The sequence below is a fragment of the Salmo salar genome, chromosome 13 (genome assembly GCF_965601325.2).
Source record: "Salmo salar chromosome 13, fSalSal1, whole genome shotgun sequence".
In the NCBI taxonomy this organism is placed as follows: Eukaryota; Metazoa; Chordata; class Actinopteri; order Salmoniformes; family Salmonidae; genus Salmo; species Salmo salar.
The window spans coordinates 67,164,854-67,189,962 of NC_138303.1; the positions used below are offsets into that span (position 1 = coordinate 67,164,854).

Consider the following 25,109-nt stretch of genomic DNA (forward strand, 5'->3'; position numbering starts at 1 on the left):
TGAACCAAATTAGCGTTGATTGCATTTGATTTGGATCCGGAGTGCCTCCCGCATGTGAGCCAGGTGCCCCGTTCTGGCCGTCGGCACAAAACAAAAGTGATGTAGTTTAAGCTCGTGAAGTAATACAGTTGAAGTCGGAAGTTTACATACACCTTAGCCAAATTCATTTAAACTCAGTTTTTCAAAACTCCTGACATTTAATCCTAGTAAAAATTCCCTGTCTTGGGTCAGTTAAGATCACCACTTTATTTTAAGAATGTGAAATGTCAGAATAATAGTAGAGAGAATGATTTATTTCAGCTTTTATTTCTTTCATCACATTCCCAGTGTGTCAGACGTTTACATACACTCAATTAGTATTTGGTAGCACTGCCTTTAAATTGTTTAACTTGGGTCAAATGTTTCGGGGTAGCCTTCCACAAGCTTCCCACAATAAGTTGGGTGAATTTTGGCCCGTTCCTCCTGACAGAGCTGGTGTAACTGAGTCAGGTTTGTAGGCCTCCTTGCTCACACACGCTTTGTCAGTTCTGCCCACAAATTTTCTATGAGATTTGAGGTCAGGGCTTTGAGATGGCCACTCCAATACCTTGACTTTGTTGTCCTTAAGTCATTTTGCAACAACTTTGGAAGTATGCTTGGGGTCATTGTCCATTTGGAAGACCCATTTGCGACCAAGCTTTAACTTCCTGACTGATGCCTTGAGATGTTGCTTCAATATATCCACATAATTTTCCTCCCTCATGATGCCATTTATTTTGTGAAGTGCACCAGTCCCTCCTGCAGCAAAGCACCCCCACAACATGATGCTGCCACCCCCGTGCTTCACGGTTAGGATGGTGTTCTTCAGCTTGCAAGCATCCTCCTTTTCCTCCAAACATAACGATGGTCATTATGGCCAAGCAGTTCTATTTTTGTTTCATCAGAGCAGAGGACATTTCTCCATATGCAGTTGCAAACCGTAGTCTGGCTTTTTTTATGGCGGTTTTGGAGCAGTGGCTTCTTCCTTGCTGAGCGGCCTTTCAGGTTATGTCGATATAGGACTCGTTTTACTGTGGATATAGATACTTTTGTACCTGTGTCTTCCAGCATCTTCACAAGGTCCTTTGCTGTTGTTCTGGGATTTATTTGCACTTTTCGCACCTAAGTACGTTCATCTCTAGGAGACAGAACGGGTCTCCTTCCTGAGCGGTATGATGGCTGCGTGGTCCCATGGTTTTAATACTTGCGTACTATTGTTTGTACATATGAACGTGGTACCTTCAGGCGTTTTTTAACCAGACTTGTGGAGGTCTACAATATTTTGTCTGAGGTCTTGGCTGATTTCTTTTGATTTTCCCATGATGTCAAGCAAAGAGGCACTGAGTTTGAAGGTAGGCCTTAAGGTACATCTACAGTTACACCTCCAATTGACTCAACTTATGTCAATTAGCCTATCAGAAGCTTCTAAAGCATGACATAATTTTCTGGAATTTTCGGTAGCGTCCCACCTGGCCAACATCCGGTGAAATTGCAGAGCGCGAAATTCAAAAATACTAAATTCAAATATTTAACATTCTTGAAAATATATGTTTTATACATCAAAATAAAGCTTAACTTCTTGTTAATCCAGCAAATGTGTCAGCTTTCAAAAAGGCTTTACGGCGAAAGCAAACCATGCAATTATGTGAGGACAGCGCCCAGCACACAAATGCATAACAAATCATTTTCAACCAGGGAGTTGCGACACGAAAGTCAGAAATAGCAATATAATATATGTCTTACCTTTGAAGATCTTCTTCTGTTGGCACTCCAAAAGGTCCCAGTTACATTACAAATGGTCCTTTTGTTCGATAAAGCCCTTGTTTATATCCATAAAAACTCAGTTTAGCTGGCTCGCTTCAGTCTATAATCCACTCGGTTTCCCTCCTTCAAAATGCATACAAAATGAATCCCAAACATTACCAATAAACTTATCCAAACAAGTCAATCAACGTTTATAATCAAACCTGAGATACCCTAATACGCAAATAAACGATAAAATTTAAGACGGAAAATCGTTATTGTCTTTACCGGAGATAAACAAAAAGAACACGCTCTCTCGGCCATACGCTTGGAAACACTACAGCCAAAATGGGAGCCACTTAGAAAAACTACAACTTCTCCCTAATTTTTCCAAAAATCAGCCTGAAACTCTTTCTAAAGACTGTTGACATCTAGTGGAAGCCCTAGGAACTGCCATCAGGGACGATTTCGCCCTATTATAAAAGTGCCAGCCATTAAATCAGTGATGTGCTGAATTTTTCTTTTTTTTTGATTGTTTGTCCTTGGGGTTTCGCCTGGCATTTCAGTTCTGTTATACTCACAGACATTATTTTAACAGTTTTAGAAACTTTAGAGTGTTTTCTATCCAAATCTATATGCATATCCTAGCTTCTGGGCCTGAGTAGCAGGCAGTTTACTTTGGGCACGCTTTTCATCCGGACGTCAAAATACCGCCCCCTATCCCAAAGAAGTTAAAGGCACAGTCAACTTAGTGTATGTAAACTTCTGACCCACTGGAGTTGTGAAACAGTGAATTATAAGTGAAATAATCTGTCTGGAAACAATTGTTGGAAAAATGACTTGTGTTGTGCACAAAGTAGATGTCCTAACTGACTTGCCAAAACTATAGTTTGTTAACAAGAAATTTGTGGAGTGGCTGAAAAACGAGTTTTAATGACTCCAACCTAAGTGTATGTAAACTTCCGACTTCAACTGTAAGTAAGATTCTCTGTTTTCACATGCAAAATTGATTGCTTTTGATAAAAAAATGGTTTATCTGACATCCCAATGATAACTAGCTTGAAAATTTGAATCTATATTTTATGGGAAATAGATGTTGTACAAAGCACCATTCTGCATTGTTGACAATATGACAGAGCAGCACAGATTACCATTCGATTTGTGCATAGCGCACCTTCCTCACCCAGTCACGTGACGGGCATAGCTTATTCGAATCCCCTCAATCTCAATGCCCCACTTACCACCTCTAAAACACATCAGTCCAATCATCATGCCCCATATACCACCCTTAAAACCTGTCAGACCAATCACAACCTCCCAGATATAGCTAAAATACAACAGACCAATCTTGATGCCTTCCACCTCTATAAAGGGGATAACCTCCTCACTTGCCTTTTCCCCATCTCTCTCCTCTCCAGTCAGGTTTTAATGGAGGAGAAATCGGTAACTTCCTCAACCTGCCTGGGTCCCGTTCCAATGCCGTGGTTGAAATCGAGAGGACGACCAATGTAAACCTGCCTGGCCGCTGGGTCTTCCGTGTAGACACTGTCCTGATAGACCCTGCCAATGGCTGCAGTTACAATGGTGGGTAAAAATTATAACATAACAAAGACTTGACACACTGGTCAAATGTCTAGGTTCGAATGTCTAGGTACTAGTCAAGTGCATGTAGACAGTTTCTGTAAACTTCAATTACTCTCCTCATAACACAACATGAGTCCCCTTATTAAAAAAACATCATGGCTTGGGAGACCCATAGTCATGAATGTCCATATCTTCTCCTAGGGCGGTTCTATCGGCGCGGTGAGATCTTCTGGCTGTCCGACCAGTGCTCCCAGCGGTGCCGCTGCCTGGACATGGACAATGAGGTGCTCTGCCGGGAGGCGCCGTGCAGCCAGCTAGAAACGTGTGAGCAGAAGGAGGGTGCCTTCTACTGCCAGTCTACGCGCACCAGCACCTGTGTGGTTTTCGGCGACCCTCACTACCACACCTTTGATGGCTTCCTCTACCACTTCCAGGGCACCTGCTCCTACCTGTTAGCTCGGCCCTGCTGGGAGGTGGCAGGCCTGCCCTTCTTCAGCGTGGAGGCCAAGAATGAGAACCGCGGCGTGGCCTCTGTGTCCTGGCTGAGAGATGTCACTGTGGAGGTGTACGACCACAGAGTCACCCTGCCTAAGGGCAGCCAGGGCACAATACAGGTGAGCAGAGCAGCACTTCCAAGGAGGACAAATATGTAGGGATGTCTAGGTTTTAGCTCAGCGGGCTAACACAGTCTTGTCAGTTTGCCATAGGTCAGATGGTTATAGGTCAGATGTTGTACCTTTGGGAGGCTAGGTACATAACAGTGGTCTGATCATGTAGCTTGACAGGTAAGACCAGCAGATCCTGTGTACCGCTCTCCCAGAGATTCATTAGGCCATTACCTGACATTTTCATAGGAATATTCCATCAACGTCCCACCAAACATACAAAGAACATGGTTGACATGTTCTCAGAATATAAGATATTAATGTTTTCGATACACAGGAATGTTCATGAAAGGTATCAGCCATCAGGACGTCGCTTGATGGTCCCAAAGAAACCCAATTGTTTCATTATTACACAGCACCCTTTGTTACTGTGGCCGAGCCCATCAAGGCTCTGTGATCCATTCACAGTTCTTTGTCTGTTGACAATGTTCGGGACACACACACAGTGCTTTCAACTTACATATTTGACACACTTTGAAAAACATGATTACATTGTGCATTTAAACAGTAATTATTATTCAGCTTGTCCTCACCTCAGATTTGAAGTCACAACCTCTTGGTTCACAGCATTCTGATGTTACTGCTACGCCACCATGTCTGTGTAATCAGACTAATCTCTCTTAATTCATTTGATTTACTTATTTCAGAAATGTTAGGGCTTTTATATAGTTTTCTAATGTTGGTGGGGCATATAACCTTGTTTTAATGTTACTCTTTAATCGCAATTATATTTAAAAAAAATAATAATAGTATTGAGTGTGCCTTTAACAGAGCTGAGATTTCCTTCAAAGTGGATTCACCCTATTTCTTACACCTATCCAGATGTTTCAGATCTGCACAAGTGCCTAGGAATACGATGTTGGGCTTTGCTTCTGGACAGTGCCAGACTACACTGGCCCAATAAGCACCTGCTCTAGGGTTATCCCTTATTGGGACAGTGGTTAGGTCATTGGTGCTTTTGGCCTGGGTTTGTGACCTGCTAGGGGAGTCACACTCACATTATTAGCAGTATACAGTATGTTAATGTCATTATTTGGCAACATTTACAGCACTCGTAATTGATCTAATAAAAATGTGTTTCTCAATGAAAGATGGGAACCTGTAGGATTACCCCTTGAGCACAAATTATTTCAAGCTAGTTGTGGAATGAGGTTAAGGCATGTTCTTAACTCCTTTACATGAGCATCGCTCCATCGTCTGCTTGAAATGCACTTTGAAGTAAATCTCTTGAAGTGCACTCAAGAAAAACTATTTTATTGATCATAGTGATTGAGGAGCAACATTAAAACCAGGTAAAATGCCCCACCAACAATAGACCACTATATAGAAAGCCCTAACGTTGCTGAAATAAGTACATCAAATAAATGATGAGAGAATATTCAGATTAACTGCTAATTGACACAGACATGGTGGCGTAGCATAAATATCAGAATGCCGTGAACCAAGAAGTTGTGAGTTCAAATCCGAGGTGAGGACATGCTGAATAATAATTACTGTATAATTGAACATGCACAATATAATCATGTTTTTCAAAGAGTGTCAAATATGTAAGTTGAAAGCTCTGTGTCCCGAACATTGTCTACAGACAAATAGCTGTGAATGGATCAGTGGTTCACCAATCAGGGCCTTGATGGGCTCAGCAACAGTAACAAGGCGAAATGTTTAATGAATTTTTGGGGGGGGAGAACGTTTCTTTGGGATCATCAGGTGAAGTCCTGACAACTAATACAAAATACATTTTCTTGAAATATTCCCATGAAACAAGTCTAGAAAATGCATATATTATGTTCTGAGCACATGGCAACCATGTTCTGTGTAAGTTATGTTTGACATTTAGGGAATTTTCGCCAAAACATGCTAAATAGGTTCTCAGGAGGTTTTTGCTAACATAAATAGAATGTTCCCCTAACTAACAGAAAACTGGACACTCAAACATCTGGGGAACATTACAGATAACATTACAAAAAAGTTATCTTTCTCTAGAGTTGTTAGCTGGGCTATCTAATCTAATATGGTGTTTATGTGGTACTGTACTGCATAATCTGCCCTGAATCTCCTACCTCTCCTTTTCCAGGTGGATGGACTGATGAAGACACTGCCAGTCCAACTCCAGCTAGGTGCAGTCAGGGTGTACCAGTCGGGCATGGCCGTCGCCTTGGAGACCGACTTCGGCCTCCTGGTGACCTACGATGGGCAGCACTACGCCTCCATTTCCCTGCCCAGCTCCTACTTCAACAACACATGCGGCCTGTGCGGTAACTATAACGACGACCCTGCCGATGACCCTGTGCTGCCCGACGGCTCGCTGGCCGAGAGCGTAGTGGCGCTGGGTGGCAGCTGGCGGGCAGAGGACGCTGACTGGCGCTGCACAGACGGCTGTGCCCAGAACTGTAGTGTCTGTGAACCATTGACCGAGGCGTTCTACTTCCGCCCGGACTACTGTGGAATCATCAACAAGACGGACGGGCCTTTCAGGGACTGCAGGGCAGTGGTGGACCCAACGGCCTTTGTCTATAGTTGTGTCTACGACATGTGCAGCAACAGGGACAACATTACCACCCTCTGTCAGGCCATCCAGGCCTACGCCTTAGCCTGCCAAGCCCTGGGGGTCACCATACGAACCTGGAGGTCACACACCTTCTGTGGTGGGTGCTCTTCTGTCCCGATATATATCTATATGTCGGGTAGAAATGGTTTTGTTTGGACATTTTTATAGCTACCTATCCTTAAAATAAATATGTTACCTACTGTTTCTGTTAGTCATGGATCTACATTTACTGGGTGGGAGGGGCTGGTCCAACTCAGTGTCATAAAAAAAAAAATGCACACCCCTCCCCAAAGTTAAAAACATTTTTACATGACTCCCCTTTTAACGTAAAATAAATTCAACACCCTCCCCCCATATAATTAACTGAAAATAATGTTTAGGACCACAAATAACAATAACTGTGTTAATAAAAGTGGATATCAACTTTGCCACTTCAGCATGCTTTTGTGGCACAGTCGATGCCACGCAGGGCTAAGAGCCAGAAGGTTGAGGGTTGGCCGACCACCACAGACGAGCTCACTTTCCCTGCCTGTTTCATTACGCTACGATCAGAGCCGGCTGCAGAAACTGATCAGCTAGGGGGAAATCAGATTTTTAACATTTTGATGCCATATTTCATTTTATAAAATATCCAATTAATTTTCCACCAACAGGTTTCTGTGCCAATGCACCACACAACCAATAAACAAAGCATAACGACTTTGGGCACTTTAATATCATGGTTTGCGTTTTTAACACCCCAATAAATAGACAATGTCAATCTTGACAAACAGAAAATATATCCCTCCCTACCTTGTAGGCTTACCCAGTATCGAAGGCTTGGCTTGACAATCTCTGAATGTCATTAAACTTTTTGGTGTTTTGTAACAGATACCTCTTTCCATTCATCAATTGGCCGCTGCACAGTTTGGATTGATTGATTGATTTTATTTGTCAGTAAAAGAAATGCGTACAGTACCAGTCAGAAGTTTTTGGACACACCTACTCATTCAAGAGTTTTCTTTATTTTGACTATTTTCTACATTGTAGAATAATAGTGAAGAGTGAAATAGTGAAATAACACATATGGAATCATGTGGTAACCAAAAAAGTGTTAAACAGCTTTGCACACTCTTGGCATTCTCTCGAGCAGCTTCATGAGGTAGTCACCTGGAATGCTTTTCCAACAGTCTTGAAGGAGTTCCCACATATGCTGAGCACTTGTTGGCTGCTTTTTCTTCACTCTGCGGTCTAACTCATCCCAAACCATCTCAATTGGGTTGAGGTCAGGTGATTGTGGAGGCCAGGTCATCTGATGCAGCACTCCATCACTCTCCTTCTTGGTCAAATAGCCCTTACACAGCCTGGAGGTGTGTTGGGTCATTGTCCTGTTGAAAAAAAAATTATAGTCCCACTAAGCGCAAACCAGATGGGATGGCGTATCACTGCAAAATGCTGTGGTAGCCATGTTGGTTAAGCGTGCCTTGAATTCTAAATAAATCACTGACACTGTCACCAGCAAAGCACCTCCTACTCTATGCTTCACAGTGGGAACCACACATGCAGAGATCTTCTGTTCACCTACTCTTCTGTTCTGTTCACCTACTCTTCTGTTCACCTAAGACACGGCGATTGGAACCCAAAAGATTTGGACTCATCAGACCAAAGGACAGTTTTCCACCTGTTTAATGTCCATTGCTCTTGTTTCTTGCCCCAAGCAAGTCTCTTCTTATTATTGGAGTCCTTTAGTAGTGGTTTCTTTGCAGCAATTCGACCATGAAAGCCTGATTCACACAGTCTCCTCTGAACAGTTGATGTTGAGATGTGTCTGTTACGTGAACTCTGTGAAGCATTTATTTGGGCTGTTATCTGAGGTGCAGTGAATTGCCGATATCTGAGGCTGGTAACTCTAATGATCTTATCCTCTGCAGCAGAGGTAACTCTGGGACTTTTCTGTGGCAGTCCTCATGAGAGCCAGTTTCATCATAGCGCTTGATGGTTTTTGCGACTGCACTTGAAGAAACTTTCAAAGTTCTTGAAATGTTCTGTATTGACTGACCTTCATGTCTTAAAGTAATGATGGACTGTCGTTTCTCTTTACTTATTTGAGCTGTTCTTGCCATAATTTGGACTTGGTCTTTTACCAAATAGGGCTATCTTCTGTATACCACCCCTACCTTGTCACAACACAACTGATTGGCTCAAACGCATTAAGAAGGGAAGAAATTCCACATATTCACTTTTAACAAGGCACACCTGTTAATTGAAATGCACTCCAGGTGACTACCTCATGAAGCTGGTTGAGAGAATGTCAAGAGTGTGCAAAGCTGTCATCAAGGAAAAGGGTGGCTACTTTGAAGAATCTCAAATATAAAATATATTTCTATTTGTTTAACACTTTTTTGGTTACTACATGATTCCATATGTGTTATTTCATAGTTTTAATGTCTTCACTATTATTCTATAATGTAGAAAATAGTACAAATAAAGAAAAACCCTTGAATGGGTAGGTGTGTCCAATCTTTTGATTAGGGGATCTATTTTTTACATAATTAATATATAATTACATAGATATAGAGATTAATAAATGCTCAAGCTTCAGATGAGAATGAGGGGTGATTTTAAGTACAATTCTTACAACTGCTGGTGAACCATGATGTGCAGGCATAATCAAAGTGACACTGGACTAGCAAACTTGCCAGTCTTTAGCGTGTCTATAGCTAGGTTTCCATCCAAATGGCGACAGATTTTTATGCGAATATTCTAAAATCTTCATAAAAACATTTCATAAATGCCATTTCAGAGTTTCCTTTAGGAAAATTTGGCACCGGACAAGATGACAGGGAAGATTTTAATATACCCAACATTTGAGAAATGTAATGGACATCCATATGCATTCAAATTCAACCTGGCGCAGCCAGCACCATCAATAAACAAGGGATGTTGGCCAAATGAGACACATTTACGTGTCTTTAAAAACAACCTATAACAAATTACGAAAACACTATTCCTTGTGTTCTGATGTGTAGCATATGCAACACTTTATAGTCTATTTTTTGGAGGGGTTGTAGGGTACTTTCCTAAAACAATAATTGTCCACCTCAAGGTTCAGCTGTCAGAGATTTGAGCACTAAATGTATCAGGACATTACAAGGCCAATAGGCTTCGGAAGAGAATCTTCGGCCTAACCCCAGAGAGATAGAGATATGCAGGTTCCATGCTACGACACTTCATGTCAAATGGTTACTGCGTCTACAACACAGATGTAGACGTACAGAAGGAGGGTAGTCTTATATTTTGTATAAAGATAAGCACTATATTGTTAGATATTAGTAACTCTGGTAGGCCTGAAACGGTCTTCCTCACCTCAAGTTCAACTGTCAGTTGCAGCAGTTTGACAACCCTCCCCTATTTTTGACCACCCCTCCCCCCAGTAAATGTCAATCTGTCCCTTAGATGTGGTTAATATCATAATGTAACTTACAGTAGTAATCATGTAGCACATAACAGCATAACAATCTTAGGTTAATATGATTTGTTAAATACAGTAACATCCTCTTTCTCCTTTGATTGGCTGCCAGCCCTGAAATGCCCTGAGTCCAGCCACTACCAGGTGTGCACCAGTGCCTGCGCCGCCTCATGCTCGGACCTCACCTCCCACCTGTACTGCACCCACCCTTGCACAGAGGGCTGCCAGTGCGATCCGGGATACGTGCTGAGTGGCAACCGTTGCGTCCGGCACCAGGACTGCGGCTGCGAGCGTGAAGGCCTCTACTACCCTCTCAACGACACTTTCTGGGCGGGCCCTGCCGGCGAGGGTGGAGAGTGCTCCCTGCGCTGCGTCTGTCGGCCCAACGGCGAAGTCTCCTGCTTCAACGATTCATGTAGAGAAGGCGAGGTGTGTGTGACAGAGTTCGGCCTGTTGGGCTGTTACCCGCGCAGGGAGGGGTTGTGTTCTCTGGACCAGAATGTTGTGACGGCCTCTTTCGACGGGACTTCCATGCCCTTCCCGGACGACAGCTCCTACTACCTGCTGAGGTCGTGTGGGCCAACGCCGGCCAACGTGTCTGCTGTGGAAGTAAAGATGGGCCGGCGGCTGGTAAACAAGGGTCCGTACTGGATGCGGCCCGTGGTGGTCAGGGTGGCCAACCTGGAGGCCCAAATGGGTGGATCGGACTTTGACACAGTGAAGGTCAGTAATATAGCCTAGTGCTCGAGTCTGTTTGTGCTTTAGCCAACTTTTCTCTGTGTTTGTTCATTGTCATTCCAAATATACAGTATGGGGCTAGGCTATTTTGGTGCTACCTCAGTCTGATTGAGAGAAAATGCATGAGTCTTCAGACAAGTAAACATACAAAAGTATTTGTAAAGATTCTCTGAGCATCGATATTGGGCTACAAGTGGAATAGTATCAAACACATGGTTTCCATTTTTTTGTATGCCATTCCATTCGCTCCATTACAGCCATTATTATGAGCAGTCCTCCCCTCAGCAGCCTCCACTGCACCCAGGGCAACTTTACTTCTAGACTAAGAATCACTTTCAGTGGAGAAACTTCATTTAGCATTAACTTACACCAGGAGTAGGCTAAATATGAGTCTGGGAAACTGGCCCTGAAAGGCTGTCATCATGAGATGAATACCTTTCTCAAAGTAATTTAGCTGGAATATGTAGTTCAATTGAGTACAGGCTTAACTGAATGACAACAGAGATAATATAGTAAGGAATTTTATTGAATAGTTTGGTGTAGGCTTTGTCTCCAAGGAATGCTCCTCGGAGCAAGATGCTGATGACAGGTTTCCCTATGCTGGGGGAAAGGAGTTCCAATGACGGGTCTTAAGGTTATTATGCTGGTGGTGGTGGGGAGATAGGTCATTGGACGACAAGGTTTGAGTCGACATATAAATACTCCCCTAGATTCATGCCCATTGGTTGAAAGAAAGACATTGATTATTGCACGAGTGAGTAGTTTAATCAGCAACTGTGGTGGAATTGCCTTAGTGTACCATGCTCATAGGCTGAAGTGACATTCCACACGCTTGCTAATAGAAAAGGAGGAAGAGACGTGACGCTATGCTGATGAGCTAACATTAAGACACTACACTATAAATACCTGCCATGCTGACAAGGTATCATTATAACCCCTGCCATATAAATACCTGCTATGCTGATGAGTGAGATAGGAAGCGATGTGAATTATGAGTTTACTAGATGAATGAAAAGATCCATTCAGACCAGCTTTACTGATTGAAAATGTGTAACTACGTAACAGATATATCACTGCTCTACAGTACATTACAGTGACTGAATGTTGCTGCTACTACCTCTCTATGACATAATGTTATGATGTGTCTAAATCCCAGCTGAATGGTGAGCTGGTACTACTGCCTTATGTCCACCCACTGGAGACCCTTATGATCTACCGCACCCCTGGCAACGCTACCGTGGTGGAATCCAGCGGATTGGTCCTAGTCCGCTACACCCGTCAGGGCCTCCTCAACATCTCTCTCTCTACCCTCTTTTACAACGCCACCTGCGGCCTGTGCGGTCTCTTCAACGGAAACGCCAGCGACGATCTCCGTCTGCCTAACGGCCGGCTGGCCGAATCCCTCGAACTCTTCACTGACAGCTGGCGGGCTATCGCCGACGACCTGACGTGCAATGGTGATTGCGACGACCTGTACCGCATGTGCACGGACCTGCGGCTCTACCAGAGCCCGTGGATGTGTGGCAACATCAATGACCCGGGGAACAGCTCCTTCCTGGCGTGCCACGGTGCCGTCAACCCCTCGCCGTTCTTCCGGAACTGCCTGTACAACATGTGCGTGCGGGAGGGAAACCGCTCAGTGCTCTGCTCTTCGCTGCAGGCATATGCCTCGGCCTGTCAGGATGCCCAGGTGGGCCTTGCTGCCTGGAGGAGTGCTACCAATTGCCGTGAGTTAGTCCCTCGCCACCACCTTGGAGTGATGTTGAGTGATGGACTGATTGTGTATTTTTCGTTTATTAACCAAACCTTGGCTCTGCTAATTCTGAATAGCCCTTTCTCTTGTTTCTGTCTCTGTCCCGACCTCTCTCTATGTCTCTATCCTTTTCTCTCACTCTCTTTTTCTTTCTGTTACGGTCCCTCTATCTCTATTTGTCTTTTACCCCACTCTCATCTCTCTCCGCCCACCCCTCTCTCTCCTTCCCGCAGCCTTGCCCTGTCCGGAGAACAGTTACTTCGACGAGTGCACCAGCGCTTGCCCGCTGACCTGCGCCGGCCTAGATGAGCCCGCCAAGCTGTGCCCACTGCCCTGTCAGGAGGGCTGCCAGTGCAGGGAGGGCTTTGCACTCCGCAACGGCCAGTGCGTGGTGCGCAGTGACTGCGGCTGCATCAGCTCTGGGGGCCGGCAGTTGGCCAGCAACCAGATCTTCTGGAATGACCGGGAGTGCCAGGAGCGCTGCTACTGCAACGGCTCGGACAACAGCGTCTACTGCATGCTGGCACCCTGCCGGGAGGGTGAGTACTGCCAGGAGGGCCTTGAGGGCCTCTACTTCTGCCAGCCGCGCACTGAAGCGCTGTGCGTTGCTGCTGGTTACAGCCACTTCCTGCCATTCGGAGGTGTGCCCTTCGAGCTGCAGAGTAGCTGTACCTTGATCCTGGCTACAACGAGGTGCAATGGCGGAGTGGCGGGAGAGGAGGATATGGACCAGAGCACCACCACCCGACCCAGGACGAGCACCAGCGCCGACCTCCCTCGCTTCAAGCTGTCAGCCCGGAACGAGGAGAGGGACACGGGGCAGGCCATCTGGGTGAGGGGGTTCATCTTGGAAGTCTACGGCTATGAGATTGAGGTGTCTCGGAGCTACAAACACACCATCACGGTGAGTGTATTATACACTTATCACATTACCTTTCCGTCCTGAATTAAACTGTTCTGGCTCAGATATTTTCATTTCCCATTGTCCTTTTTTACCACGATTCCAGAAACTATGGTGGATGCGTAACTAGGCCAGCTCAGTAAAATTTGGTTTGACTTGGCTCGGTTCCACTCAGTCTTGTTAGACTTTATTAGGAAGAAACACATGAGGTAAGTAACAGGCCAAGAATCTTACCAATGCTTTTCAGAGAATCCAACTGAAAAAAAGACAGGAGAAATGTGTTCTTACTAAGTCTTGACACTTTTCATTTCAATGCATATTCATCCTTCCAGTGTGACTGATGTGTTGTGAATCTCACACAGACGTGTGAGGGAGAGTTATTTGTTAATCAAGCCGATAGAATAGCGGAGCAAAGAGTGAATTCCTCTTTGACTGGCTCAGGGCGGATCTTATTTCCATCGGCATCTTTTATCGGGCTGGATTGGGCTCAGGGGAACGGCTGACCTGAGCGACATTTGGAAAAGGTTCACAAACCAACCCAAAGATCTGAGGAAAACCACAATACACACACTCAATCCTATACACTCAGACTTGCTAGATATATCACCCCCCCCCCCCCCCCCCCCCACACACACACACACACACACACACACAAACAGCCATGACTCACTCTCCCATGCTCTCTCCCAGGTGAATAAGGAACGTCTGTACCTGCCTTTGAAGCTGGGGCCGGGGAAGGTCCACATCTTCACTTTCGGCATGCAGCTGGTGGTAGAGACGGACTTTGGCCTGAAGGTTGCCTTCGACTGGAACACCCTGCTCCTGCTCACGCTGCCTCGACGCCTCCTCAACACCACCTGCGGCTTGTGCCAGGGCATGCCACTTTCTTCTCCACCCGCACTCACCACCAGCAACTGGGGAATGGCCTGGGCTGAGCAAGACACATTCTGCCAGGTGGGCTGCGGCGACTCGTGCCCACGTTGTGGGCTGGTCGAGAGAGGCCTTGGTGCCATCGATGCCCCTTTACTCGTCACGGACGCCTACGTGGAAGGCGTGGCCCAAGATGGTGAGGGAGGAGGCATCAATGTTGATGGCAGGGGTTACATGGGAATCCGATTCCACCTGGGCGATGGGCTGTACTTGTTTGTGGAGCCCGAGGCAGTGCGTCTGTGCGGGTTGATCGTGGACCGCAGCGGTGTGTTTGTGCACTGCCACAGCAAGGTGGCGCCGGCGTTCTTCTACCAGAGCTGCCTGCAGGACACATGCCTGGACCAGGGTGCCTCGGGGACCACTTGCAACTGGCTGCAGATCTACACCAGCACATGCCAGACCCAGGGGGTGCGTGTGTTAGACTGGAGGAGTGACACACCCTGTGGTGAGCACAATAATAATTGAGACATGAATAAAGTAGATTGAGTTGAGTTTAATTCTCTCCAGCCCAGGCGGAGGCTTATCTTACATGGGACTACCCCTCAGTAGTAATAGCCTATTAGATAATGTTAGGTTCTGACAAACAGAGTGAAAAACTAACGGACAACTGGTCAAAGCTCAAACCAAGTTTATTCACCCACTGGGTCGAACAGCTGCAAAGACAAAACATGTTTACACAAGCACATATATTTATACCTTCCTCCTATGCTGAGTCTGCTCCTTGCACATCTGGACAGCCAATACATCTCTGTTTGCTAGACAGGACTTTAGTGGTGCCTGTTCTCTCTCACGTCATCTGACCTGAACTCATCTGACCTGACCTCGGACAAAATTCCTCACCCCTCCCAAACTCCTGTCTTACCTTATCTGTTGACTGAAACCAGAACCATTGCCCTCCTCCTCTCCATAGGATACATGAGATTTAACAATAGCATGTTCTTACAAAATGTAAACTTTCTGCACTCCCCTTTCTCACTCAGTAGATGTCCATACCCTCAGGAGTTTAGAAGTTAGTGCCCAACAGTAACAACTGATACTTTCACCAAGGTTACATGGAGTTCTCAGTCATATGAGTAAAGGAGAGATGAATCACAAAGCAGCAGCTTTATGTTACCGTCCTGCACAATGACATACAGTACGGTGTCAAATGAATAACCAACTGATATTTTAATTCTTGTTCTTATCTATTCTGCATCTATCATCCACATTGCACCCAAACTGTAATCTGTCCAGAGAACCAATGCCAGGTAAATGAATCATGTAATCGTCATGCCTGTGTCTCAATCAAAGGCATCATATTCCCTCTATAATGCTAGCGCACTACATAAGGAATAGGGTGCCATTTTGGACGCAAACCCACATTTTCGTTATCTATATAAAGACATGTTTATTTTTTCTCCTTCCCCAGCGTTGACGTGCCCAGCCAACAGCCACTACTCTAGCTGCATGTCAGTATGCCAACCGCAGTGCGCCCCAGCCCGCGGTCAGAGGGAGTGCACCCAAGACTGTGTGGAGGGCTGCCAGTGTGACCAGGGATACGTCCTCAATGGCAAGGATTGCATTCAGCCCCAGAACTGTGGCTGCTACAACGATGGAAAGTACTATGAGGTGAGTCAGTCACATAGACAGTGGTCTCTCTCCACAGACATTCATATACACGTGACAAGCTAGTTAGCTTAAGATTTCGAATATGGCTTGTGAAAGTACACAGAAAGTACTTAAAGACGCACTCCAGCTATTTTTTAACTTTTTCTGTTGAAAAACAAAACCCTGCGTATAAATACAGTAATGTTCACACACTTAACGGTAAAAATAATATGTTTGAGGAAAATCATGTTTTTTAGACACAAGTGTAAACTTAATAGAGTAGGCCATTCAAGGAGTTGGTGTGATGGTGCCAATGGCTTTGAAACGTTCTCAGCACATTTAAGGAACTTGACAAAAAAACTTTCATTACTTTAACAGAACGTTTCTTAAAAGTTCAAACATGGTCACATTTTGACATGGGGAATAGTTTGACATTGGGAATGTTCTCAAATTCTTCCAAGAACGTTAACAAAACCTTATTCTGTGGGAATTTCAGTACTTCAGCATAATGTTTCCTACAGGTTTCCACATGGTTCTATTTAAAGTCATGTTCTCAAATTGTTCCCAAAAATGTTAAGTAAACTTTCCATAAAAATCACAAGAACTTTAGTAACGTTCAGAGAACGTTATAAGAACGTTATTAAAACATATACATTCCGTTCTCAGCATAAACAAAACTCTCTCTATCCTCTATCTTGTTAAGTGTTCAGGGGTCCACTAATTGATAACACCTGATCTTAATAAGAGCTTGTTCCTTTGAAATGGGGTCTGCTTTGTATTCGTAAAAAAACATGGCATGCTAGCTCCATCCTGGTGGCACAGTGGACAAATTCAATGGATAGAGAATTTAAGATTATAGAGTTGAATCTCACTGAATTCATGTGTTTGCATGATTAATGTGTAAGGAAATTAATTTCCATGTCTCCTATCTGTGCTTGGAGTAAAAAAGAGTTTACCCAAAATAAGCTAGCAGTGTTGTTAAAAGTATTATTGAAACATTCAGTGTAAGTTTTAAGGAAGTTATTCAAAAACCTCCAAATAACCTATAATTTCCATTCTCAGAGTGTTAATTAAACCTCCCAGGAAACATAGCCGCAGCAAGTACGGGTGCTGAGGGTGCTATAGCACTCCCTGAAAAATCTGAAGGAAAAAATAATTATATATATATATATATATATATATATATATATATATATATATATACACTGCTCAAAAAAATAAAGGGAACACTTACACAAGAACCCAGCAATGTAACTCCAAGTCAATCACACCACCCCCAAAAAAGGAGTGGTTCTGCAGGTGGGGACCACAGACCACTTCTCAGTTCCTATGCTTCCTGGCTGATGTTTTGGTCACTTTTGAATGCTGGCGGTGCTTTCACTCTAGTGGTAGCATGAGACGGAGTCTACAACCCACACAAGTGGCTCAGGTAGTGCAGCTCATCCAGGATGGCACATCAATGCGAGCTGTGGCAAGAAGGTTTGCTGTGTCTGTCAGCGTAGTGTCCAGAGCATGGAGGCGCTACCAGGAGACAGGCCAGTACATCAGGAGACGTGGAGGAGGCCGTAGGAGAGCAACAACCCAGCAGCAGGACCGCTACCTCTGCCTTTGTGCAAGGAGGAGCAGAAGAAGCACTGCCAGAGCCCTGCAAAATGACCTCCAGCAGGCCACAAATGTGCATGTGTCTGCTCAAACGGTCAGAAACAGACTCCATGAGGGCCCGACGTCCACAGGTGGGGGTTGTGCTTACGGCCCAACACCGTGCAGGACGTTTGGCATTTGCCAGAGAACACCAGGATTGGCAAATTCGCCACTGGCGCCCTGTGCTCTTCACAGATGAAAGCAGGTTCACACTGAGCACGTGACAGACGTGACAGAGTCTGGAGACGCCGTGGAGAACGTTCTGCTGCCTGCAACATCCTCCAGCATGACCGGTTTGGCGGTGGGTCAGTCATGGTGTGGGGTGGCATTTCTTTGGGGGGCCACACAGCCCTCCATGTGCTCGCCAGAGGTAGCCTGACTGCCATTAGGTACCGAGATGAGATCCTCAGACCCCTTGTGAGACCATATGCTGGTGCAGTTGGCCCTGGGTTCCTCCTAATGCAAGACAATGCTAGACCTCATGTGGCTGGAGTGTGTCAGCAGTTCCTGCAAGAGGAAGGCATTGATGCTATGGACCGGCCCGCCCGTTCCCCAGACCTGAATCCAATTGAGCACATCTGGGACATCATGTCTCGCTCCATCCACCAACGCCACGTTGCACCACAGACTGTCCAGGAGTTGGCGAATGCTTTAGTCCAGGTCTGGGAGGAGATCCCTCAGGAGACCATCCGCCACCTCATCAGGAGCATGCCCAGGCGTTGTAGGGAGGTCATACAGGCACGTGGAGGCCACACACACTACTGAGCCTCATTTTGACTTGTTTTAAGGACATTACATCAAAGTTGGATCAGCCTGTAGTGTTGTTTTTCACTTTAATTTTGAGTGTGACTCCAAATCCAGACCTCCGTGGGTTGATAAATTGGATTTCCATTGATTATTTTTGTTGTCAGCACATTCAACTATGTAAAGAAAAAAGTATTTAATAAGATTATTTATTTCAATTCAGATCTAGGATGTGTTGTTTAAGTGTTCCCTTTATTTTTTTGAGCAGTATATATATATATTTTTCCTCCTTTTTTCTTTCCTCATATATATATACATTCTACAATGTAGAAAATATAAAAAATAAAGAAAAATCCTTGAATGAGTAGGTGTGTCTTAGAAGAGCAATAGAGCCGTCAGTAGCGCGGGCAAAGTTTTTTTTTGCACTGATTTACACAGGTAAAATCCCATCGGGATTTAAATCTATTTTGTGAGCAAGGAAATGCATTTTTTTTTTATATTCTAAAATGAGTTCATTAAGTTTGTTTCCTTTCCCCTCCCGCTTGCTATCCCTCCTCCAGCCCAAACAGCTGTTCTGGAACAGTGATTGCACCAAGCGCTGCCAGTGCATCAGCCGTAATCTCATCCAGTGTGACCCGCGCCGCTGCAAGGCCGAGGAGGAGTGCGCCCTGCGCCATGGCGTGCGCGGCTGCTTCGCCCAGCGCTCGCAGCACTGCGTGGCGTCCGGTGGCGGTGTCTTCAGGACCTTTGACGGGGCGTCCCTCCGCCTGCCTGCCTCCTGCTCCTTCGTGCTGTCCACCAACTGCCACAAGCTACCTGACCTCTCCTTTCAGCTCATCGCAAACTTCGACAAGTGGAGCAGGCCCAACCTCACCACCATCTCCCATGTGTACCTCTATATTAACGAGGAGAATATCCTGATCTCCGGGAGCACTGTGAAGGTGATGGGGAGGGATTGAGGGTAGATTTAATGGATGAATTAAAGGGTGGTTAGATGGTTGGATGGATGGATGAGTGTATGGCAGCAGGAAGATGATTTGGGGTGTCAACAGGTGCATTTATTTTTGCATCGCTATCATCTGTTTATTTTGGAGAGAATACATGTGAAATGTGGGTGTTTTTATTAGTTTGAGGTTGGATGGTGAGTCATGTGTATAGTTACATATATATCGTACAATTATTTGTGTGTGTGTGTGTGTGTGTGTACTTAAAAAGTCTGACCACGAGTGCATGCTGTCCTCCCTCCAACCAGGTGAACGGCACTCCTGTGTCGTTGCCTTTTGTCACGGGCCTGATGATGCGCATCTCCACATCGGAGGGCTTCCTGGTCATCGACACGCCGCAGGACATCCAGGTGCGCTACAACCGCTTCAACACGCTCAGCATCGCTATGGGCCAGCGGTTGCAAAACAAGGTTTGTTGTTGTTTTCCCTTATGGTTGGAGAACATTATGTAAGCATTATGTAGAACATTACATGGTTATTGTAAAGCATATTTGGGGTTTATTTGAAAATAACTAAGAGAGCTATAAAATAGCATGTATTATTAAGGTGTGCGGCCTTTGCGGCAACTTCAACGGAAACCCCACTGACGACTACATCACCTCCCGTGGGAAGTCGGCCATCAGCGCCCTGGAGCTGGCCCAGAGCTGGAAGACCAATGGCATGCAGAACGGGTGAGGGGGAGACGAGGCATGGGGAAGGGGGGGCATGGGAGAGAGACAGTTAGTGGTTAAAGTGACAGTTCTATTTTTAAAAATTATATTTTAAAAAACCACCCTATGGTGTTGTTGCTTCCTCAAAGCCATTAAAAAATGTGTTTGCTGGTTATTTAGCAATGCCCAGAATCTCCTAGGATTTATGGAGAATGTAGTGGTGCGAGTTGAAACATATTGTATCATTGGTGCATTCAAAAGCATGGATGGTTCTGCCAAACTCTACCTCTACCTCCCATCTCTTCACCCTCCCTCACTCCAGCTGTGATGAGAACCAGTACGTGGCTCTGGCCCAGTCGTGTGAGAACACAGCTGTGCTGGGCCTCCAGGGCGAGGAGGGGTGCCAGAAGCTCACCCAGATGAAGGGCTTCTTCCATCCCTGCCATGGCCTGCTGGACCCCAGGCCCTTCTACCAGTCCTGCTACCTGGATGGTTGCTACAACCACCACAAGGTCCAGGTGTGCGGCTCGCTGGCTGCCTACGCCGAGGCCTGCCGCTCCCTAGGCACGCTCAACACCAAGTGGATTGCCCAGGAGAATTGTTGTAAGGGCACAGGCATGGGGACGGTCATGGGGGCATGGCGCCACTGGCAGGAGAGAATGGGCTTCTGGAAAGGGGTTACAAGGGGAGGTACAAGGGTGAATATTGATAAAACATGATAAAGAATATTCAGAACACTAAGGCCCTCAAATTCAAATCTGGATCTTGAAGCCAACTTCACAGCTTTTTTTTCCCTAATCAGGGACTGGTAGCTCAGCTAACAATTCTGTGACAAAGTGTGTCAAATATGCAGGGCCGGACTAAGAAATTAAATATACAGTGTGTGTGTATATGTGTGTGTGTGTGTATATATATATATATATATATATATACTGCTCAAAACAATAAAGGGAACACTTAAACAACACAATAGCCTGCTACAGCAGGCTACTAACTAACATTTCCAGTGGCACACTGACTCCCCTAATGATGAAGGTGAAGCCATAGGCTACTCACAGGGATGGCTGATGCGCTCGTCGTGGCAATAGCCCATCTCAAGATCAGCTACTTTGAAAAACAGTTCTGTTTTTAGCAAAAAATTGGGTGTTGAGAAAAATAAAATCTATTGGTTGTACAGAGATGAGTATTTCCAGCAGTAGGCATTTGCTTTCCAAACGGTACGTTTTTCCCGCGATTGTATTTTGAAATCTGCGAAAGAGGCAAACTGACAGCCGCAACCAACCATAGTCAGTCACAGCTCCCATGTAAATCAGGAGGACTGGCATCCATTGCTAGTGTACCCATGAGTTTAACAGTCAAATTGCCAAGGTAAGAGGTTATAAAACCCTTCTATGGATTAAATGTCTATGGCCACAACGCAAGCTGTATATTTAGTGCACATGCTGCCCAAACGGCTGCCTTCCCAATTGTAGACATACCAGTAACTACCAAAATAAAGGAAACACTTGAGTAAACAATAGATACAAAGTATATGTTATGGTATTGGGTGCATTTTCCTGGCAAGGTTTAAGACCACTTGTAGAATCTATGCCAAGGCTCATTGAAGCTGTTCTTGCAGCCTTTTAAGACACTTTATGTTGGTGTTCCCTTTATTTTGTCAGATAGAGGTATGTGCTTGTGATAACTTAATCCACAGTTATTTTTTTTAAACTATTGATCCTCTGGGGCAAAATGATGCTCTCCGGTGTATTTTAAACATTGAGAGCGGGCTCCTGTGGTTGGATAACTCACACAATTGACCAGTCACATTTATTTATTATGAAGTTTATTAAAAGAAATTGGGGGGGGGGGGTCGGTTACCCAATCAAGGCAGGGATCCCCATTTACCCACATGGGCTCCCTACCTCCTTTCTTCCTCCGATCTGATGATTAGAAGAGTGGCAGTAGCAGGCTGTCTACACTCATTTAGAGCAGGCTCCTGAGTCCTCCTGTGGTTGGCGGTTGCAGTAAAAAAATATATATATAATACCAGCCAAAAGTTTGGACACACCTACTCATTTAAGGCTTTTTCTTTATATGTACCATTTTCTACATTGTAGTTTTGACGTCTTCACTATTATTCTATGAAATAACACATATGTAATCATGTAGTAACCAATAAAATGTTATATTTTAGATTCATCAAAGTAGCTACCCTTTGCCTTGATGACAGCTTTGCTCACTCTTGGCATTCTCTCAAATAGCTTCATGATATGCTGAGCAATTTTTGGGTGCTTTTTCTTCACTCTGCGGTCCAACTCATCACAAACCATCTTAATTGGGTTGAGGTCGGGTGGTTATGGAGGCCAGGTCATTTGATGCAGCACTCCATCACTCTCCTTCTTGGTCAAATAGCCCTTACACAGCCTGGAGGTGTGTTGGGTCATTGTCCTGTTGAAAAACAAATGATAGTCCCACTAAGCGCAAACCAGATGGGATTGCGTATCACTGCAAAATGCTGTGGTAGCTAAGCTGGTTAAGTGTGCCTTGAATTCTAAATATATCACAGACAGTCACCAGCAAAGCACCCCCACACCATCCCACCTCCTCCTCCATGCTTCACAGTGGGAACCACACATGCAAAGATCATCTGTTCACTTACTCTACGTCTTACAAAGACACATCGGTTGGAACCAAAAATCTCAAATTTGGACTCATCAGACCAAAGGTCAGATTTCCAGCTGTCTAATGTCCATTGCTCTTGTTTCTTGGCCCAAGCAAGCCTCTTCTTCTTATTGGTGTCCTTTAGTTGTGGTTTCTTTGCAGCAATTCGACTATGAAGGCCTGATTCACAAAGTCTCCTCTGAACAGTTGATGTTGAGATGTGTCTGTTACTTGAACTCTGAAGCACTTATTTGTGTTGCAATCTGAGATGCAGTTAACTCTAATGAACTTATCCTCTGCAGCAGAGGTAACTCTGGGTCTTCATTTTCTGTGGCGGTCCTCATGAGAGCCAGTTTCATCATAGCGCTTGATGGTTTTTGTGACTGCACTTGAAGAAACTTTCAAAGTTCTTGAAATGTTCCGCATTAACTGACCTTCATGTCGTAATGATGGACTACTGTCGTTTCGCTTTGCTTGTTTGAGCTGTTCTTGCCATAATATGGACTTGGTCTTATAACAAATAGGGCTATCTTCTGTATACCCCCCACCCTGTCACAACACAACTAATTGTCTCAAACGCATTAGGAAGGAAAGAAATTCCACAAATGTACTTTTAAGAAGGCACCCTTGTTAATTTAAATGCATTCCAGGTGACTACCTCATGAAGCTGGTTGAGAGAATGCCAAGAGTGTGTAAAGCTGTCATCAAGGCAAAGGGTGGCTACTTTGAAGAATCTCAAATCTCAAATATATTTTTATTTGTTTAACACTTGGTTTTGGTTACTACAGGATTCCATGTGTTATTTCATAGTTTTGATGTCTTCACTATTATTCTACAATGTAGAAAGAAGTAAAAAATAAAGAAAAACCCTTGAATGGGTAGGTGTGGCCAAACTTTTGATTGGTACTGTATATATGTTTATAGAACGGGTGGGTCTAATCCTGAATGCTGAATGGTTAAAAGCGCATTCCATCCGGTGTCTATTCCACAAGTTACCACCGGCTAAATCTATGACGTTAAAATGCCTATTTCCTCTGTTCCATCTGACTGTGCAATCCACTATCTCATCAGCTCAGGCAGGGAAGTTATAAATTTGATCTCCACTGTCAAAAGCATCTAGTCATTATCTCACATTTCTTTTAGACTAGCATTTGGTTTTCAACAGCGGAGATTTATATTAACCTTGCTGTCTGTCTCTCCGACATTTGCAACATTGTTTCAATATTCTCTTCAACTGTCCCATAGTAATGATCGTGTAGGAGTCGGGATGAGAGAGAGAGGCAGGCAGTGTTTTTCAGCCTGTCGAAATCATGAATGAGCTGGCATCATTTTTATGGATATATACAAAGAAATGTCAATTGAACCATCAGGGACCATCAGGCGACGTCCTAAAAACATATTTAGGGACGACCCTCTGACCAAGCTGGGAACTAGACAAAAACCTCCAGAGGACCTTGGCAGAACGTACTGTTTTAAACTGTCATTTGAACACAGGAATGTTCTTGCAACGTTCCCATGAAGCGTGTCTAGAACATTCATGTCTTATATTCCGAGAACATCACAACCATGTTCTATGTATGTTTGGTTGTGACGTTGATGGAATATTCTCCAAACCCTCAGAAAAGTAGACACATGAATGTTCTTACAACGTTCCAATGAAAAGTGTCTACGACATTAATATTGAATATTCTGAGAACATGGTAACCATGTTCTGGGCAAGTTCTGTTTGACATTAAGGGAATGGTCTTTGGGAAACAGTCCTTGCACATCACTGGAAGATTCGCATGAAAATATTCGGTAATGACCTAATGAGACTCTAAAGGGAACATTCTCCAAAGTTGTGGTAACATTTTTTTGTTAGCTGGGAGGTGTGTGCAATTAAATTATCAGGTAGGACAGAAAACCAGCAGTACTCCGGACCTTGTAGGGTAAGATTTGAATACCCCTACTTTAAGGTAACATACAGAGTTCCGCAGGGGTAGGTCCGTTATTGTTATTACTACACATGCTACCAAAGGGCGATGTAAAACACAAAACACGTTATGCAATGGTTATGGCTTTCATTGTTACGCAGATGATAGACAGTTAACTGAGGTGTATGAATTACTTGGGTGTGGATCCAAACTTTAGATATGTACGGGTAACTTGAACTTTGAGCATGCGTTGGTGTCCGTGGGGGAAATTGCAGGGAAATTTGATTTATGTTTCTCTGAACTGAGCATCAGGCTATTCAAGAATGACAGTCAGTTCAGTTGTGTTCTCATGGGTGAGTGTTAGTGGTGTGACAGCTAACATTGTTCCTGGATCTGTCATTAGCAGAATGGATCTACGACCCTTGCGCAGGAGAGATCTGCACCAACAACACGTGTGAGCAGGAGAACGGGGGAGACCTGTGTGGCTGCCCTGAGCTGCCCAACAACGCTGGGGGTGAGTGCGAGGGGGGGGAGTGGGGGAATCGAGAGAAGGGGGTGAGCGAGGGTGGGGCGGGGATTGATTGTTAGGGCTAGACAAG

General features: G+C 44.7%; 1 protein-coding gene across 1 annotated transcript in view; it reads left to right on the plus strand.

Annotated features, from left to right (window-relative positions):
- Window positions 1-25,109, plus strand: part of LOC106567602 (alpha-tectorin) — a 72,627-nt gene that overhangs the window by 39,688 nt on the left and 7,830 nt on the right. Inside the window, exons 13-27 of the mRNA XM_082959733.1 lie at window positions 3,180-3,345; window positions 3,547-3,959; window positions 6,085-6,655; window positions 10,119-10,729; window positions 11,901-12,471; window positions 12,731-13,190; window positions 13,251-13,401; window positions 14,089-14,406; window positions 14,557-14,773; window positions 15,737-15,936; window positions 18,861-19,241; window positions 19,553-19,714; window positions 19,851-19,975; window positions 20,277-20,557; window positions 24,914-25,024. Coding sequence (XP_082815859.1) covers window positions 3,180-3,345; window positions 3,547-3,959; window positions 6,085-6,655; window positions 10,119-10,729; window positions 11,901-12,471; window positions 12,731-13,190; window positions 13,251-13,401; window positions 14,089-14,406; window positions 14,557-14,773; window positions 15,737-15,936; window positions 18,861-19,241; window positions 19,553-19,714; window positions 19,851-19,975; window positions 20,277-20,557; window positions 24,914-25,024 — 4,738 coding nt within the window. The remainder of the gene's footprint in view (window positions 1-3,179; window positions 3,346-3,546; window positions 3,960-6,084; window positions 6,656-10,118; window positions 10,730-11,900; window positions 12,472-12,730; window positions 13,191-13,250; window positions 13,402-14,088; window positions 14,407-14,556; window positions 14,774-15,736; window positions 15,937-18,860; window positions 19,242-19,552; window positions 19,715-19,850; window positions 19,976-20,276; window positions 20,558-24,913; window positions 25,025-25,109) is intronic.